Raw genomic sequence first — 19493 nt, forward strand, 5'->3', positions numbered from 1 at the left:
TATGTCTCTCCCACATACCTCAAAGGGGGTGGGGTGGGGGAGTGTCCAAGACCATCACAACTGGGTCTGGGCCCTGCAGCCTTCCTGCCCCCTTGAGGTCCAAAGTCTCCAGAGATGTCGCTGGACTGGAGGGTGAAACTTTGGTACCTCCCACCCCTTGTCCCTCCCTCTGCAGGCCTCACCTGGGGTGGTGGGAGGCCATGAAGGAAGAGGAATTGAAAACTCAAGTAGGTTTAAACAAGGCCTGATTTATCGCCAAAGATAGAGGACAAAGGTCGGAGGAAGGGTGGCTGGTCCCCACCCCCTGTGTGTTGGGACACAGGGCATGGCCTCTCTTGCCCATCTCTACCCGACTGGTCCCCATCTCCAGGGGCCCTGACAAGCCCTTACCTGTCACTTAATTTTTAGAGAACCGATCTTGTCCCAGAAAGGAGGGAAGGAGTCAGGGAAGCAAGAGGAGACTGTAGGCAGTCAGCCTGGTGGGCTGGGCGTGGAGGTGCAGAGAGTCCTCCTGACACTTGCCTTGGGGGTGGCCCCAGGCCCTGGGGACAGGGCTTCCTGGGAGTCTGAACTGTGGATTGGACTCATTAAGGCAGGGCCAGGTGGATTGTTGTGGTGAGCTTGCAGGCTGGCTCCTTCAGGGCACAGTGGGCTGTCTTTGGCAGGGGGAGAGAATGCTGCTGAACCCCAAACCCTGGCCTCTCCTTCCCCCCTAGACAAGTACAAACGACTTCCAAATGCATGATGAGCTTAACTTTTTTTTAAATCAGTGTTAGGAAAGGGGGTTGTAGTGGTGATGCAGAAAGCAGGGTGAGGATGAGGAAGATGGTATTATGGAAGAGGGAAGGTGGCAGGGAAGGGATGAGAATTCAGCCAGTGACTCAGACATCATATCTATACATGAGCAAACAGCTGCAAGTTACATACTCAGACCCACCCTTACTCCCACCCAGCCCAGCTGAAGTTGTGTGGATACAAGGACACAAGCATAGGCCTCCAAAGACATGTGTAAAGGACAGGAAATTCTACCCAGCCCGCACAGAGCCCCCACAGGTGTACCATCATATACATATATCCAGGCTGACACACAGGCTCATACACCAACTCTTGGCCACACAGCCCAGACCTCTGAGGACCAGCACAATGACAGGCCCATGCCCAGAGTACACAGGCACCCCTCCACCCTTCCACCCCAGGGACCAGGCACAGGCCTTTCTCCACCCCAAGTGGCAGTCTGGGCCGAAGCCTAGAGGTGGGTGGCACTGTGGCGAGCAGGCAGGGCTAGGCGGGGGGAGGGTGTGGCAGGGGGCAGCTCCTCCAGGAAGACCCTGGCGGGCAGTGGAGGTGAGCGGGGCTCAGGCCTGGCACAGCACAGGGTGGCGCGGGTGATGAGGTGGTCCAGGGGCTGCAGGGAGTGCATCCAGCGGGGCAGGAAGTCCCATGTCTGCAGCCACTTGGGCAGATGCCGGGGGCTGCGACTCTGCAGGATGCTGATGAGCACCACGAAGGCCAGCAGGGCCCCAAAGGGTGCTCCCACACCTACCATGGCCTGCCAGCCTGCCATGGAGATACCGAACACCAGCGAGGGCAGCAGCAGGAAGCACAGCAGGAGGTAGAGGACAGCAAACCAGCGGTACTTGGCGGTGCATTTGCCCAGCGCCTTGGCCATGCGGATGGGCAGGCGCAGGCAGGGCACTGGGTACCAAAGCAGGATGCCCGAGATGTTGAAGAAGAAGTGGCAGAGGGCGATCTGCAGGGGAGACAGTGGAGGGGCCAAGGTGGGCTCCAGCCATCTCCTGAATCAGGCCGGCAGGAATGGATAATAGGGGCCGCCTGGTATGGGCAGCAGGAAGGTCACCACTTAGGGCTGTTGTGCCTCCAGTAAAATATGGAAACACTTCTGAGCCAGTTGGCAAATAACTCCTGCCCTGAGCTGTCTGTGTCCCCTCCATGGACCCAGGAATTCCCCAGCAGATGCTGCCCAAATCCTTGTTAGTTTCTGGAGGCCTCCTGTTGGATCTGCACCCTGGCCCCAGCTCCTGGCTTGTCATTATTCCTTTGCCCCTAGAACAGCAACCCCTCTGCCATGTGTCCCCCTACTCATCCTTGATCCCCCAGAATGGGCCAGGCCCCTCTTATAGCATCCTTTCCTAAGAGTGCACAGCCTCGCTGTTTATTGGTGTGATTCTGAGTCGTGTCTCCCTGGTAGATGCCAAGGTCCTGAAGGTGGGGCCAGCTCTACATTGCCATATGGTTGCCAGAGAGCCTGGCACAGTGGGTGGCCCCTAGCTAGGCAGTTAAAATGATTTGTTACACTGTCCCACCCTGGGGCAGCCCAGGCCCCCATGCCAGCCAGTCCCGCCTCTGGCAGGGTTACTCTCCAAGTCGCACCTGGAAGGCGCTGGACAGCTTCTCCCGCGGGCTGGCCAGTGCAGCCAGGATGGCCGTGGTGGTGGTGCCGATGTTGGAGCCCAGAGTGAGGGGATAGGCGCGTTCGATGCTGATCACACCCAAGCCTGGTGGCACAGGGGAGGAGTGGTCTCCCTGGCTCCCCCCTCAGCTCTTTCCCTGCCAGCTCCCCTCCCCGTAGCATGGGCACTCACCGATGAGTGGAGTGATGGCTGAGGTGAACACAGAACTACTCTGAACAATGAAGGTCATGCCGGCACCCACCACCATGGCAAAGTAGCCTGTGGCCCAGGTGAAAGGGGCTGGGAAGTCTGCGAGGAAACCCATCCCAGTAAGGTCAGTGGGGTCGTGTTGGGAGGGCAGCAGGGACCTTCCTTGTGAAGGAGGTCTCGGATGCCAGCTTCCAAGTGGGACCTTCTCAGTCCCCTGCTCAACTGCAGTGGCTTCTACTGGTCTTGAATTAAAGATGCTCCTCAGCCTGGCTCCATCATGCTTTTGTCTGGGCTGTTCCCTCTGCCCGGACAGCCTTCCCACTCCTAAACATTCATTCTCAAGGCTCAGAGCAGATATCACTACTGCTGGAAAACCCTCCCTGACCCAGCCCTCGGCAGACTTTGTTTCTCCCCACTCTGAGCCCCCTTCCAGCGTCGTTGTACAGCCTCCGCTTGTGCCAGACAGTATACTGAAAAAGCTCAGAAAAAAAGCTTAAAACAAAAAACAGATGGTGTCACTCCCCTGCCCCCAATCCCTAAGTGCACCCATTATCCTGAACGAGGTCCAGGCTCTCAGCCGTCCTCTGGCCCTGTGATCTGCTCTGCCTTGCCTCTCTCAGACTCCCTCGCTGATCTTCCACTACAAACCTGCCCACCTGGTTCCTGCCTCTGAGCCTTTGCACTTGCTGTTCCCTCCACCGGGAAGGCACATCAGCCACAGCTTGACTCCTCATTTAGGTCTCTGCTCAAGTGTCACCACCACACAGAGGCTGCTGACTGGCCTTTGAAAGCAGCCTCTTCTGTACTCTGTTTTGTTGCCATTTTTGCTTTCTTCTTGGCAGTTAGTTACCTTTTTCTCTAAATGTGCCCCCCCCCCTGCCCGAGGGCGGGATTCATCTCTATGTGCCTCACCTCTGCATCCCCAGCAGGTACTACACCATGCTTGGTGCCCTATTGGGGCTTGATGACTATTTGTTGATTGAATCAAACAGTGGCCTCTGAGAATCTCTTTAGAGCCACCTGATGGAATGGGACCACAGCCAGAGGCAGCCACAGATACCCAGCTGTCAGCACCTCAGGGGCCTAGAGATCTCCCAGTCCAAACTCTTCTTTGCTCACATGGGGAAACTGAGGCTCGGAGATGATAGGGCTTTATCCAGAGAGGCAGTAGCAGGACTAAGGGAGGTCTGGAAGGTCCAGCCCTGGGGCCCTCCCTCCCACTGCTTGAGCTCACCGGTGTTGATAACCTTCTGAATGACTTTGGCCACCTGGCCCTTGAGCAGAGAGTTGAGCATCTTGACAAGGAGGATGAGGCAGGTACACAGGAGCACCAGGGAGCCAGCCAGCAGGATGAGCCCCACAGCCAGGTCTGGCAGCCCCGTGTCCACGAAGATGTGGTTGCCTGTTAGGGGTGTGTCAGGCTGCTGAGAGTTGATCCCCAACCGGCTCCCAGCCCCCCACCTCCGCCACCCTTTTGGGCTCAGAGCCTAAGCCCCGCCTCAGTCTCCTTAAACCTCAACAGTAGGCCTGACCCAAGCCCAGGAGCTGGGCTGGTTGTCAGTCATCCTTCCTGGGGCTGGTAGCAGCAGTGACAGAGTGGGCCAAGGTCCTACTTATGCCAGGCTCTGCCCCTGTCAGGCCAGACCTCTCCCATGCTGCAGGCACTCACATTTCTCCATGGTGGCATTTCCGAGGGTCTGGCTGGTATTGACCTCTGCCCTAGGCATGGGGGTGGAAGCCTAGATTAAAAGAAGAAGGACAAAGAATTTTGGAAAATGCGGCCTGTGTGTAGGACTCAGATGGAGATTAGGGGGAGATGAGGAGGTGGGGGGATGGAGATGGGCGTCCTGGCTAGGTGCCCTTGGGCAGTCTGTTGCCCTCTCTGAGCCTGCATCCTCTGCTAAAGAGATGGGGCGAAAATACCTACTACACAGAAACCGGCCACAGTCGGCCTCTGAAATTCTGCCCTATTAGTCCACTCATCTGGCTTTCGTGGGGTCCGCAGAGGCCTCCTGATCCGGTGGCTTCTTGTCCTTGTTTCTCCCACCTCCCCTTGTCATTGGATGCTGCTGAACATGGTTTCTTCTCCTGAAAGACTTCCCCGTCTTTCATCACCAGTCCCTCTCAGTGCCCCTCTTCTGCAGTGTTCTTGCCTCATCCTCTCCCCAGAGGCACTTGGCCCAAGTTTCATTTTCCTCTTGTTCGATTCCTTATCTGGAGAGGGTCGGGCCCAGGGGACTACTGGTAGACAGAGGGTCCAGGCTCCACATCTCTTCCCTCCTCCACCTACTATCAGTGAAGTGAAGGGGGGTACTGGGGAGGCCCTCCCAATTCAGAGAGCCCAGGGCCAGGCAGGGAGCCTAAGTGAAGGGCTCAGGCTGAGTGTGGAGGTGGTAGAAGGAGCATGCTGGGCCTATGGGAGCAATGGCTACTCAGCATCGGGCCACTATCACTGTCCAGGGATAGAACCCAGGATGGCCAAAGGGCCTTACCCTATAAGAGAAACCACAATTCTGTAGTTTTAGGTAAATGTTGTAAATGTTCTCAATCAGCAAATGCTGGCGACCACTTTTACAGTTCAATGAGGACCAATCTGGGCTAGAGACCGCTAATTTGTAGCCTCGTTGGGTTAAGGAGTTATATTTTTAAACGCAACCTGGAGTGCCTTCCCTTTACCTCAGATCCCGGCAGTGGAAGGAGAAAGTGGGCTGGGCTTGGCTGGGGAGCCGCCATCTCACAGACGGGGAATGGAAGGCACTTACTCCACTCCCAGCGGCTCTGGCAAAATGCAAGAGCCACTACCTCTCCCGTGTCCCCACAAACACATTCTGCTTCTTCTAGGTTCTGATATGGGTGCCATTCTCCTAGGAGCTCTGCCTCCCATACTCCTCTGACCTCCCCTAGAGCTGAGGATAGGGGCTCAGATGGGTCCTGGCACTTGGGCATTACAGCTCCTTTAGGTTCGATTCTAAACTGGGTCGTTTAAAAAATGTATGATAAGACATGCTTATGGCCCCTGGCTTGAAATCAGAGTTTATTTTAGTAGCATGTGTTCCCTTGAATGGGGCAACATGCTGGACTGTGTTCCCAGCTGGCCTTGGGACACTCACAAGCCTTGCCCCAATTGCAGGCCGAGAAACCAGGAGGAAACAGTCTCTGATGGGCCCAGTTGTAAAAGCCGGTGGGCCCAGTGGTAGTAACTGCTATGCAGGTGAGAGACAGAGCCAGGTGTGAGGGACAGAGCCAGGTGTGAGGGACAGAGCCAGGTATGAGGGACAGAGCCAGGTGTGAGGGAGAGAAGCAAGTCTTTCCCGTCAGGCACATCTAAGTTCAAATCCTGCGTCATATACCAACTACTTTAGGCATGTCATGCCACCTCCCTGAGCTTGTTTTCTCTAAAGCAGGACATTAAAAGAGCTGTTAAAAGGTTATAGGAGAAAACATGTGTGAAATGCTCACCAAAGGAATTAGCTTATGACGAGTCTTTAGTAAATAGTGCCTCCAAATAAGGACAGACCTTTCCCTCCCTGGGCCCATCCGGAATCACAGATTGGAAGGGTGTGTGTGTGTGTGTGTGCGCGCGTGCGCGTGTGTGTTTGAGATTGACTTCCTAGGTCGGGATCAATGGCTCCTGCAGATCAATGTGCTTGAGGGTCTTGGCCCTGTTGGGGAGGAGCTTGGTGGACCTTCCTAGGGGGCCCGGCCTGGAGCCCTAGGAGGCAGATGACCCCCTAAAATGGGTGGCTGCCTGAACAGCCTGTGCCCCACTGACCTACCCCTGTGCTGGGCCCAGAGTTCTCTCGAGGGAGGGTGGAGGATGATGGGGGCTTCGGGGTCTCACTCCGAGATGGCAATGCCGGGGCAGGGCAAGGGCCAGAGCTTGACCTTTCTGCCTGGGGCTGTATGGCCCTGGCTGAGCTTGGTGGGGGTGTCCAGAGACTGCAAAGGGAAGGAGGGAGAAGGTAGAAGCTCCAGCCTAGACAAAGAGCTAGCTGGCCCAGGGTCTGGGGCATATCCCCCAGATGTGTCCATCCCTCCTGGGCCTGGGGGCACGGTGGGGGTGGGGCAGAGGAGTAGGAGGGGGACACGGTGGGGGTGGTGAACTCTGCGGGAAGAACAGAATGAATGCGCCTCAGACAGCTGTGGGCTCAAATCCCTGACGAGCCACTTCCAGCTGTGTGACACTGCATCAAACACATAACCTCTCTGGGCCTCAATGTCTTCTGCAGCATGAGGTCCATAAGGCTACTCGCCTTCCCCAGGGATTAGTTATGAGGAATCTTGGAAGAGAGAGTGGGGATTTAAATGCCTGCAGAGCCACCTCAAATTAAGGAGGCACCTTTGAGGACTAACCGAGATGATTCAGCTCACAGAGGAAACTTGGGTTCCGAGAATTCTTCCCCTGGTGGGAAACTCTTAGGATGTGAGCCTGCGCAGTAGTCTCCCCTCCAGGGGAAGGGGAGCTCTAGGGTCTTTGACTCGAGAAGCAGAGGGAGAGCACTGTGCCAGTAGCGCCATCTGGTGGTGAAGAGGAGAACGCCTTAGCGTAGCACCGACCCCTCCTGGAGGGGGTCTCTGGGTGGCTATGGTCGCCTGGTGGCACTCAGGTATGATGAGCAGAATGGGAATGGACACAAATGGTGGGACACCAAGATGGTGTCCAGAAGAGGCAGAGAGCTGGATATTCAGAAACACAAGCTCCAAATTCCACCAGGATTTTCGTCCTGCCTCAATCGCATGGACTTGGGCAAGCCCCTCTCAGCCTTAGTTTCCTCATCTGTGAAATGGGATGTAATAATCCCTGCTTCCCAGGTTGCAAGTCCTCAAAAGATGCTGGTGAAACCAGGCAGGTATGGCTGACAATCCACAGCGTGACCACAGAACAAGGTAACTCCCAGGACAGTGTCAGGCCCACAGAGTGCCATTAAAACTGCCTCTGTTTTTTCTTTCACCATCTGGGCAACCTCAGACTCCCAATCCTCTCCATGGTGCTATGATTCCCTGAAGACTGTTTTGAGTGACGTTGGGTCCAGTTTGGTGAAAACTGGAGGCAATGGGGACAAGTTGGAAGGGAGCACAAGGAGATTCCGTGGCCAAAACAAAACTCAAGTCTTTGGTGCAGGAGGAGCTGCCAACACATGTCACCTCCCAAGAATGAGCACATGGCTTCATGAGCCACGTTCCCAGAGACTGTCCCAGAGAGGGTAAGAACAGGGAGCTCAGATCCCACCCATGGCTACTCTCCAGGTGGACAAGACTGTTCATCCTTAAGGGAAGGATTTCCCGGGACAGCTGGGATGAGAAACCAGTGTTCAGGCAGGTGGCAACTGGAGCAGTGAGGACAGTCACAGCCTAGTGACCTTGGGCGGGTTAGTTCATGTCGCTGAGCTTCAGGTCCCTCTTGTGGAAGATGGGATGCTCGTGTCCACCTCACCAGCACTGCATGAGGATTCCATCAGGGGAGGGCGTCCGGTGGTGCGCGCTACAGAGGGACCCGCTGGATGCAGGTGGGCAGCGGGTTTCAGAGCAGCAAGGAGAAACACCGTGTCCTTCTGTGGTTTGTTTTTTGTGAAGATCAAAGTGTGCAATTTCTCCCCCTCCAGGTTTTGCTATGAAGTGAGAGGATTGTGATGATGTGAAGCACTTGGGGAGTGCCCCGCAAGCCCGTGAGAAGGTGGAAGTTGTTAGAGAGGTCACAAAGTCAGCATAAAAGCTTCCTGTGAGGGCTTTTTGATGTCAAACTGCTTTGACACTCAGCAGGGCTGAGCAGGAGCTGTGTGCTGCTCAGATGAGAGGGAACCTCGCAGGGCAGGTTGAAAGACTGTTCTCTGTTCACACTGGGAAAAAGGCTCAGTGACAACAAGTAGCAAGTGGAGATGACGAGGAGGAAAGGCCTGGGCTTTAGGTTTCCTTATACATTGTTCTTAGTTACTTCTTGTATTTTATAATCAAGGGGTGGCAAGTACTGCAGATACTATGACTTTGATGAAGCATTTTTCTATTTATGGCTGAGTGAAAAAGTGTGCTAATTGCCTGCTTCCTTGTTAGCCTGGTGTAAAGGCCGGTCCATGAGCGTCCAACTCATCCAAAGACATCTTTATTCCAGGCAGTAGAAGCCAGGAAGCAGCAGAAACAGTGCAGAAGGATAAAGGGACACACACCTGTGGGAGTCTCCAGGAAGGAGCTCGATGTTGGCACAACGAGCTGTTGCGTCTCCAGTAAGTTCTCCATGTGGCCTGCTTGTTCTTATACATTCTCTCCCTGCCTCCCTCCCCACATTACTTGGGGCCCCAAACATGGCAGGGCTGACTCATTAACCCGTTGGTACCCCAGTGAGGAAGAGAGAGCCTTGGACAGTGAAACCTGTGCTTGGGGCCCTGACACGACAGTACAAACTCCAGCAGTTTCCTCGCCTCTCAGAGCCCATTTCTCTACCGGTGAAACCAGAGGGTTGAGCCAGATTAGTGGATCTTGCACTTGAGCATGGAGCAGACTGAGAAGGCTTTTACCGAAACAAAGCGGCTGAGCTTTCTTCCGATTTAGTAGGTGGAGGGAAGGGCCAAATACTTTGCACCTCTGACAGGTTCCCAGGTAGTAGAGGTGCCGCTGGTACATGCATTGAGAACCGCTGGGCTAGAGCTAAAGCTGGTGTGAGACTGGGAGGAATTAGCACTGTCTGCCATAGGTGCAGACTCACAGTAGAAGTACCACATATTTGCCCTCTAGACTAATAATCTCTGCGGCCTACCTGGAGCATTTTAAACACTAACAGTCAGCTGACTGAAGAGGAAGTTTTCTCACCTGGGACCAGACCTAAGACTTACCTCCATGGGATCTGGGTGGCACCAGATCCGTATGAGACTGTGGTTCCTCAGGGACTCATCACCGGTGGCAATGCTGGTAATCACGGACTTGTCCAACTGTGGGCAAGACGTGGGCAGGGGGAGTGAGAGGGGTCCTCACTGTTCCCCAGCCCCCATCCCATGCCAGCCTCGCCCCCACCTGGATGATGAGCTTAGTGAAGGGCTCCGTGATGATCTTGAGCAGGTCAGGGGCATCTCGGCCACCTCGTATGTTGAAGCAGGCCACCACGAGTTGAGTGACATGGTGCAGGTACCCGGTGGCAGCCTCCAGGGGCAGCAGGACCAGAACTGACAGCCAGTTAAAGCAGTCATGCACGGTGGCCCCCGCGAAGGCCCTGGGCAGGGAGGCTGCGTTGCAGAGCAGGCTAGAGCCTGGATGCGTTCCCGCTGGGGCTCCCTCCCCCAACAAGCACAGGCCCCTCACCACTCTACTCCCTCACCGCCGGAAGTCAGTCCTGTCCCCTGCCTGCATCAAGGCCACAATGGTGTTGGTGACGGAGGTCCCGATGTTGGAACCCATGATGATGGGGATGGCAGAGCTCACCTCCAGCACTGGGAGAAGAGGAGACCTCTTAACTAACTGGGAGGAGGCCACCCAGCTCCTGGTCCCACACTTTCTGCCATACCCACTATCCACGCCCCGGCCCCCAGCAGGCACTCCTGCCATGCTGCTGATTCTGCCCAGCCTCTGTGTCACAGGTACATATGGGCACATGCTGTGTGTTTACTGGTATGTGCACCCACGTGAACCAATGCACGCGCACTGCACATGCACGTATGTGAATGTGTGTGGGGACACGTGTATATGAGGGTGTGTGTTCTACATGCAAATGCATATCTGTGCTAATGTGTGCACACGTGTACATGAGACTGATGGTCAGTTTCATGTGTCGGCTCGGCTAGGCTATGGTACCCAGTTATTCAATCCAACACTAATTTAGACGTTGCTGTGAGGATGTTCTACAAATGTGATTCGCCTCTGCAATTGTTTGACCTTAAGTAAAGGAGATCAACCTCAGTAATCTGGGTGAGGCTCATCGAGTGAGATAAAAGGCCTTCGGAGCATCACGGAGACTTCCCTGGGGACGAAGCAATTCCACCTGTGCCTTGCAGTATGGGCTGCTGCCCACGAGTTCCACCTGCCCTTCCCAAAGGCCTGCCCCCCAGCTTTGGGTGTGCCTAGCCAGCCTCACAATCATGTAGGCCAGTTACTTGCAATAAACCTTGCAGGTTCAGTTTCTTTATTTCTATGGTTCTGTTTTTCTGACTGATAGAGTGAGTAACCATGTGGAGGTGTGGAGGTGAGCCTTCCTAGGGCCGTGCCCCGTTTCCAGCTCCCAGGGCATCTGTCCAGGCTGAGACTCCCGGCCAGGCCTTGGAGGACAGAATGGGAGATACCAGAGCTCTGCCCTTTGCCCTCAGTCTCCCGTCCCCACTCCTGTTCCCTGCCCCCCAGTCCTGCCATGGCCTCCCATGCCGCCCCCACTGGGCACATCCAGCTCCCCACACTTTCCCTGGCCCTGGCGGGCCGACTCACAGCCAGAGGAGACCATGCTGACAATGATGGATGTAGAGGTGCTGGAGCTCTGTACTAGCACTGTCACCAGGATGCCCACCACCAGCCCCGCCACCGGGTTGGACAGGATGGCGTTGTCCTTGAAGATGTCACCAGCCACCTTCCCTGGAAAGCATGAACTTGCGTTGTCTGAGGCCCTTCAGGGACCCTTCCTCAGTTCCCTCTCCTAGCCCTACCTCCGGCCAGCTGGAAGGCTGAGCTGAGCACGTCCAGGGAGCAGACAAAGAGGTAGAGGAAGGCCAGCATCAGGGGCACCTTGAGGAGCGTCAGGCCAGCCCGGCGCAGCTTCTGGGCCAGCCCAGGCTCTGGAGATGGGACAGCCATGAGTACAGCAGCCAGCGGGCTGCAGCAGTGACTACTGATGCCCTGCCGCCCCCCACCTAGGCGCACCTGGCTTCTGCTCCTCCTCCAAGGCCAGCTTGGGAGGCAGGGGGTCGTGGCGCTCCAGAACCTCCCCGAAGGGGCAGCTGTGCTCGGCGAGGGCCATGGGGCCCAGGCTGGGGAATGCATAGGCGGAGGTCCCTGGGATCCTGTGCAGGACTGGGGAGGGACGCTGGTCAGGGGTTCCCAGAGGCCCCAGGTCCCAGGGAGGTTAGGAGAGGTGGGTGGAGGGTGGAGGCCTCTCCCGGCTGTGGGTGACCATGGGCAAGCAGGGTCTGGGGCTGGAGGAATACTCACCCTGAGGGCTGGGCACATAGGCAAAGGCTGCCCCGTGCATCATGTGCCCTCCACGGACTGGGATTGGGGAGACAGTAGGGCTCCCCAGCCTGTCTCCATAGGTCATCATCCTGGGCACACGCTGTGGGACCTGCGGCAACACTGAGTGACAACTGCTATGTCCCAGAAACTCACACACACAAACATACACACCCACACCCACACTCACATACTCACTGGCACAAACATTCATGGTGTATGATCCCAAACACACACCCACAGAAGGACACATTCCCCCACACGCACCCAGGGACACACACTCAGGGAGTCAGCACAGATTCAAGCATTCATTCATTTGACAAGGATTAATTAAGCATCTACTCTATCCCAGGCACTGAGATAGATGCTGGGCTACAGTGGTGACTAAATACAGACACGACTGCCCCCAGGAAGCTCAAAATGTGGTGGGGAGACAGATGACCATGAAATAATCTCTCAAACAGATGGAAAATGGCAATGGGGACAAGTGTTCTAGTGACAGATATGGATGCCTATGGTGAGGTGGGCTCCTGGGGGAGGTTAAGAGGGCCTCAAGCTGAGGGGACTGGAGAGGAACGGTCAGCAGGAGTTGCTGGAAGGAGAAAGGGAAGGGCACGTGTGCAGAGAGGAGCCTAGAATGCCCTGCGGCTGGAGGGGGCCAGGGAACACGCTAGCAGAGGCTGTAGGTTTGGGTTGAGGCTGGGCCTCACAGGAGGAGTTTTGTTCCTTCGGAGAGTGGAGAGCAGCCTTGGACACCTGCCCGATCATGGGACCAGCTGGGCATGCACTGTCCCGGACCCCAAGCTCCTGGGTTTCCCCTCACAAGTGCAGTTTTTCCTCCATCCAACTCCACCCCTAATAATAAACAAACCCTGCCACCAATCTCCCATGAATGAGGCTCAGAGCAGAATGGGTTTAGGTAAAGAGGAGCCTCCACCCTGTCCCCAAGTCGGGGAAGCCCAGGCTTGTTTTAGGCTCTCCCCCGCCAAACTGCCCCAGGAGTTCTTGTCTGTTGAAGGGAGAGTGCCCCAGTCTGCTTCAGCAATCCTCCCCCCAACATTGTCCTAAGGGTCCTTGGCTGTGTGGTGGGGGTAGGGTTGCCAAGTTGAGTTCTCAGCCCTAGAAGAATATGAGTCCTTTTTACTTTGGGAAGTGAGCCAGGCTGGGCTGGGACTGAGATGTTATGGGGGCAGGAAGAGGAGATACAGTTAGGACAGAGGTGAGGGGGCTGGGCGATGGGCCATTTCTTATAAAAGTTGGGGATGAGTTTGGGACCAGGGGGCCCTGGGCTCACCTTGGGGTTCTGTGTTTCGGCTCCTGCTCAGTTGCTCAGGGAAGTCCTAGGGATCTGAGGAGAAGCTGGGACCCTTCTCTTTATATCCTTGGGTCAAGGGCAAAGTCCCTAGAGCCCTAGCTGCCCTCCGTCTGTTCTGTTCCTCAATTAACCTAACCCCTAAGATTCCTTCTAGTTAATTGCTAATCCTCAGCTCTGCAGGGGGAGTCTGTAGTCAGGCTCTCCCTTCCCCGACACAGTCAACCCAAAACACCACCCAGACCCAGGGAGGACACAGTTACATCCCCAGCCCCCAGGCAGAGACCCTGAAGCCACTCAAGTATCTCGTTCCCAGAGTCCCCAACGAGATGCCGTGGGTCCAGCCCCTTTCCCTCATTCTTGGCATGACCAGACTCCCCAGAGAGTGATCCAAACATCCTGTGGTCTTGCTGTACATCTGGGTGTCCATAGTTCTGTGTGTCATGGTGGACGTTTGGGGAAGAGAGAGTTTGTGATGGAGGAAGTAACAGGAGACAAACCAGGAGAGACTGCGTAGTGTGAGATCTTGGAGCGTCTCCAATGCCGACCACAGATCCAGAATGTGTCTAACAGAATGTGAAGCCTTTGGCCAGACCTAGAAGGGCCGGTCTGCATTTTAGAATGGTCCCTCTGGTGGTGGGGAGCAGGGAAGCGGGTAGGGTGTGTCACAGGGAGCAAGTCTGGAAGCAGAGAGACCAATTAAGAAGCTGATGAGATGGTCCAGGTGAGAGATAATGAGGTCTGACGCAAGGTGAGAACAGGAGGGATGGAGAGAATGCAGTAGAATTGGTGATGGGGAGAGTGGGAGGGAGAGGAAATATATGACAGTTGGGTTTCTGGATTGGGAAGCCGATGATGATATGAAACCCAGAGGGGTCTAAGGAAGAATTTCAAGGGCTTGTTTCCTTTTCAGGGATTGTGATGTCTGAGTTGGGGACCAGATTCACAGAGAGATGAAAAGGAAGCTTCTTTTAAACTAAAGGATCGTAGTTTGATCACAGACAGCAATGGTGGGTTCCATTCAAGATCTAGCTGGGCAATTGTCTGACTAACCTGCCTAACATTATCCACTCATCCACCCACCCGTCCGTCCATCCGTCCATGCATGCATGCATACATGCAACCATCCATCCATACACCCACCCAGCCACCCAGCCACCCAGCCACCCAGCTGCCCAGCCAGCCATGTGTCTAGCCATCTATTTTTAAGCACATTAGTTGAGTTCCTACTCTATGCTGAGCCAAGATTGGCAAGGTCAGCTTCTTTCCTGGTCCAAGCAATGGTCCAGTCCCTGAGTCAGCCTGAGTCCTGATCCCTTCACCTATAAAACAACAATGAGCTCAGCCTTTTCCATAGGTTATGGAATTCAATGAGATAAATGACCCATTGGCTTTGTGCCTAGAACAGGGTCCCTCAGTATTTGCTCTCTTCAAGCTCACAGGCCCTTTTCACTGTCTCCAAGGTGGCAGAAGCATCCTGGCCATGGACACAGCCCCACCTCCTTTAGATTCTCAGTGCTGTTTCAGGTTCATGGCTCACCGCTACCCTCTGATTGCTCAGGGTCCCCTGAGCTGCAGTCCTACTTGACATTGAACATATTTTAGGGTGACACAGACCCAGCCTTTCTCCATCAAAGAAGACAGACATTTCTGCAGTCTTCCCTTTAATGTGATAAAGGTTAACTAGTTAGTGCTTAATATGTAGAGCATCATGGCGTTGTCCACGGGGCAGTGTCCAAAATGGACTTGCTGTTGAAATGGCTAAGAGCAGAGAACACAGCAAGACTGGGTTTGGATCCCAGCTTCACCGCATCATGGCTGTGTCAGTTTAAATCACAGAACCCACGGGGGAGAAAAAAGGGGTGGGGGCAGAGGTGCTGGCATTGGTTTGGTAGAGTGACCGTGAGTCCTGGTTTACCTGGCTAAGTCCTGGTATGACTGTCGGTCCAGCATCCCCTTTCACTCTGAAAAGTGCCCTGCTTAGGACAGTAAGCCATATAGTCTTACGGCTTGTTCTGGAAGATTCTGCGAAACTGAGGCAGGGAATCAGCCAACTAGTTCTTACTAGAAAAACCTCCATTCACAGCAAAAGGGAAATAAAAACAACCCCACTTCTCAGAAACATCGCTGTCACATTTACAATAGTGCCTTTTGTCTTTTTCTTTCAGCCCGGATTTAAAAAATTTTTTTATAAGTTTATTTGAGTCAAATTGACAAGATGCTGGGAAGCAAGATCTTGAACGCTCCTGAGGATGACAGTTTTCCAGCTTCTTTTATGCCTTTGGAGTTAAGGAGGGATCTCTCTGCCTTTTTAACCCACTTAGGATTTCATTGTCTATGAAACACTGCATCTCGCTCTTTATTCATCCACCGTCATAGCATCATCGATCGTTATATCACAAGCCTTGTCCTGTGTCTTTACACTCAGCACAGATGCGGTTCCTTAGGGTTGCATCACATTCTGTCATGAACCTTAATTTATGTAGGAACCCTCTGGTGTCCTGGAACCTCTTTGATCTGGAGGGAATGATTTGGGTAAGGTTGCGGTTCATGAATAGGCGGGATGGGTATCACCGAGCCCGAGAAATGCAATCGTTACTGAGTTCTTGCTTCGGGATCATCCTTGGGCTCAGAGGCCCTGTTAAAGTCATACTAGGGATGGGTCGGAGGCTGTCTGAGCCGGAGCACCCCCACCCAGGAGCGCCCAACCCCCACGCAGGGTGTAGAGACTCCAGACCACAGGCCCTGTCCCCCCACCCCAGTCTCCTGCCCTACTCAGACCCTGGTGCTCCTCGTGAAGAGGGTGCTTCTCCTTCTTAATAATATTATAATCTTTGACAGTTTTGTCATCTCCTTTCCCTGCTCTCATGGAGCTCAGAGGTTAGTGGGGGAGGCAATTATCAATCAAATCCATCATAGGAAATATCATTGCAAAATGACATTTTGCAATGGACTTATGCATTCAATATATTCCCCCAAACTCGGGGGATAAGGTGGGGCTGCCATAGCCCTAGGAAAAGCCCCAAAATGTGGAGCTGACCAGTGCTGCTTCCGGGACTCCTGAGAGCAGAGGAGAAGATGGTCACACTCCAGCCCCAGGCCTCTCAGCCCCTCTGCTCATTTCAATCCCCTTCCTGCTCATGGCCTGCCTCTTCCCCATCTATGACAGACTCTTGTTTGTCCCCCAGAACGGTGACTCCTGCCCTGTCTGCTCACGTGCACGCTGGGCCTGGAGCCTGGGTGGTAGGCGGTGTCTCACATTGAAAAAAGGTTTCCAGGAGGAGGAACAGTCTCCAAGGGGAGATGCCAAGATCTGTCTGTGCCGACAGTGTCTGCGGGGCCTGTGGCATGAGCAGTTGGATCTGCGGGTCTGAAGCACACGACGTGCTCCTTACCCCACATGGGGCCTTCTGCATGTCCCGACCTCAGGAAGCAGCATGTGGTCCATGGCGCTGAAAGTGGAGCAGACGTCTTTGAAACGTCCTCCTCCTCCACCTCCTCCTCTCCAATCCATCACCCAGTTCTCCCGGTTTTCCTTCTCCAGGAGCTCCAGGCCACCATCTCTCACCTTGGTTATTGCAATAGCATCCCAAATGCTCTCCCTGCTCTGCCCTTGCTCCTCCTAATCCAGTTTCCAAAAAGGCAGCCAGCTAGCCTTTCAAAATGCATTTCTCATCATATCACCTCTCTCTCTTTTAAACCTGCCCTTGCTAGCCTCTCAGCATAAAGACAGCATCTGTCACAGCCTGGGGGCCCATTGTGACTTGGCTTCCCCAGTGAAGCCATCCCCCAGGGAGAGTATGCACAGTGAGGAGAGCTGGGGCCCAGGGCTGAGCCCAGAGGGGCCCCCACATTTCCGGGAGGGCACAGGAAGAGTGGCCAGCAAGGGAAACTGAGATCCCACAGCCAGAATCAGGATAAAGAACAGAGGAGCAGATGCCCCAGAAGCTAGAGTCGCCATGTTTCGGAGAGATGCCTGGTCAGCTGGGTCTGCTGACATGGCAGGTAATTTGAGAACAGAGCTGATTTAGTGACTCAGAGAGGCGTCTTGGGCCAGTGCTGGGGGAGGAGGCAGCAGATATCACGCCAGTGTGAATGTGACAGGCCACAGATACTGAATTTCGTCACAGCAACACAAACGATTTTCCCAGGGGCGGCATGGCTGCTGAACAGAGAATGACACCAAGAACAAGCTTGCGCATCCAGGAGCAGAGCAAGCCGTGGAGGCGGGAGCAGTCTGCTGTTTCCTCAGTTCCCCATCAAGATTCATTGCTCCTTAAATACATAGTTTTCTGAGGGTGAATTTTCTACAGGATTTAAAGTTTGGGGATAATCAAGGGAGGAAAAACTAACATTCTAGACCACCTGTCCAGGAACTGGATTTTGGGGGGAACTGGCTAATGAGCAGAGTAATCCCACAGCAGGGTTCCCCATCAGCACAGTTTGAGAACTCCTGCCTCTTCTCACCAACGTGTTTACTTATTCAACCAACATATAAGCCCCACTGAGTCAGCTCGGTGCTGGGCACTGGGAATATGGCAGTGAGCATCTGTCCCAGCAGTCAGGCCAACACGGTTGCACACAAACACAGTGGAGTGTGCACTGCACACATGGACACACATCCTCTCGATCTGTGGTCAAGGCAGCCCTCCTCACCCGTAAGCTGGGTGACATCGTAGGGACCATCCACTACTTCCCTTTGGGGATCAGAGCAATCCCTCCCCTGGCCCTCTTGACTTTGTCCTCTCTTGAAGAGGCTGGACTTCAATCTGAGCTGCCCTGCACAGAGCAAGCAGGGCCCTGAGAAGTCCCAGTCAAGTCCCACCTTTCAAGGCTACATTAGAGCCTATGGGGCAGGGCAGGGCGGCTGACCTGAGATTGTTCTGTCTCTGTTTGGGGGATGAGTGCCCTGGGTAATAATTAATTCTGGTGGCCCAGGCGCCAGTCACTCATTGACTGACGAGGCCAAAGTCTGTGACCAAAAGAGCTGAAGCTCCTTCAGGCTTTTCTCAGAAATCACCTCTTCCCCTGCAACTCCCTTCCTCATGTTGCTCCAGCCCTCTGTCCTTCATGCTGGCCCTGGGGACCAGGCCTGAGCATGAGGCTGTGGATAGCACACTCCCAGACTGTAGTCCCAGGCTCCAGCTCCTAGGTTTCAGACCTGAAACTCTGAGATCTGGCCTAGTCTTCAGATCCTGGGCTCCAGCTTCTAGAGTGTCCTCTCTGGTGTGGCCTGCAGTGGGAGCTCTAGGCCCTGCCCCTAAGTTCTCAGGTCGAAGCTCTGGGTTTGGAGTCTTGGTTCTGGGTTCCTTCAGCACCTCACTTATGGGGTAAGAAGATGGTTGCCTCCGTGCCTAGTGAGGTTAACCCTCCCCGCCTGTCTTAGATGGCCAGGACTTCACCCTGGCAGCTGGCACTTTGGGCTGGTCTGGAGCTGGGACACTGGTTCCACGGCACTTACCCTTGGCTTCTGCCTCTGCTCTACCCCTGAGCCAGTTCTCTGGAGACAGGAACTGAGATTACCACAGAGCGCCCCTTACCCAGACTCTGAAGGAGTCACAGGACACATACACATGTTAATGTCCCCAGATCTTCTTGGATCCCCCCAGGACTAACAGGGACAGGAACTGGTATCTCTGGTGGTTGTGCAGTGGTAAGGGCCTGCATCCAGCCAGGGCTGCATCTGAGTCAGTGTAACCCTGTGAATCTTCCTCCCCACTGGGCCTTGGTTTCCCTGTGGAAGCTGAATTCCAGCCTCTAATCCCCCAGAAGTCAGAGTCACCTGACCACCAAGACAGGCCCCCTGCGGGGTGCACCTTGTGCTCACCCACGGGGGTGGGGGTGGCTGCCCAGGGAGCAATGGCCTGCAGCTGCATCAGCACTTCTAGCCAGGCTCCAGTTGAGCAGCCTCTGCCTCTGCCTACCCCGACCCTGGCCCAGAGCTGAGGTCACTGTGTGCCTTACACTCACCCAATGCCTGTCTCGCCCCATCCTCTTCCCTAGCCCCAAGGCCATTAAGTGGGGTTGGGGGATGAGATTCTCTCTCAGAGGCTTGGAGCCACACAAGCTTGGGCCCCATGGTTTCTTTGAGGAAGTCACACCTGCTGGCTCAGCCTGCATCCTCTGTAAGAGGTGGGTGTTGTAGGCTGCAGAGTGGATAGCAAATGTGTGCTCTCTCCCTTCCTTCCTGGGACGCTGGGTGGACAGGTGGACTCCCCACCAGGCTTCCCGCCTGGTAGGGTATGGGAAAGCAGCTCCGTGACCTTTCCTGATCACCAAGGAATCCAGCTCTCTTCAATGGCTTTGAAACACTGCCCGTGGATTGACCAGCTGAAGCCCCTTGCCCCTGACCCAGGGCCTCGAGGGATTCTGGGAGCACAGAAACTGAAAGGAGGGAATCGGGTATCCCTCAGCCCAGGGTTGCT

General features: G+C 54.8%; 1 protein-coding gene across 1 annotated transcript; it reads right to left on the reverse strand.

Annotated features, from left to right (window-relative positions):
- Positions 1-949: 949 nt before the first annotated feature.
- On the reverse strand, positions 950-13088 carry SLC34A1 (solute carrier family 34 member 1). The gene is made up of 13 exons (XM_011362204.2): positions 13051-13088; positions 11739-11868; positions 11451-11600; positions 11237-11365; positions 11022-11165; positions 9925-10036; positions 9624-9819; positions 9446-9541; positions 4291-4360; positions 3856-4023; positions 2604-2720; positions 2392-2516; positions 950-1750 (listed from the first exon to the last, which is right to left on the reverse strand). The coding sequence occupies exons 2-13, from the start codon at positions 11845-11847 to the stop codon at positions 1247-1249; spliced, it is 1920 nt and encodes a 639-aa protein (XP_011360506.1). The 5' UTR covers positions 11848-11868; positions 13051-13088; the 3' UTR covers positions 950-1246.
- Positions 13089-19493: the final 6405 nt, after the last annotated feature.

This window comes from Pteropus vampyrus, unplaced genomic scaffold (assembly GCF_000151845.1).
Source record: "Pteropus vampyrus isolate Shadow unplaced genomic scaffold, Pvam_2.0 Scaffold74, whole genome shotgun sequence".
NCBI lineage: Eukaryota > Metazoa > Chordata > Mammalia > Chiroptera > Pteropodidae > Pteropus > Pteropus vampyrus.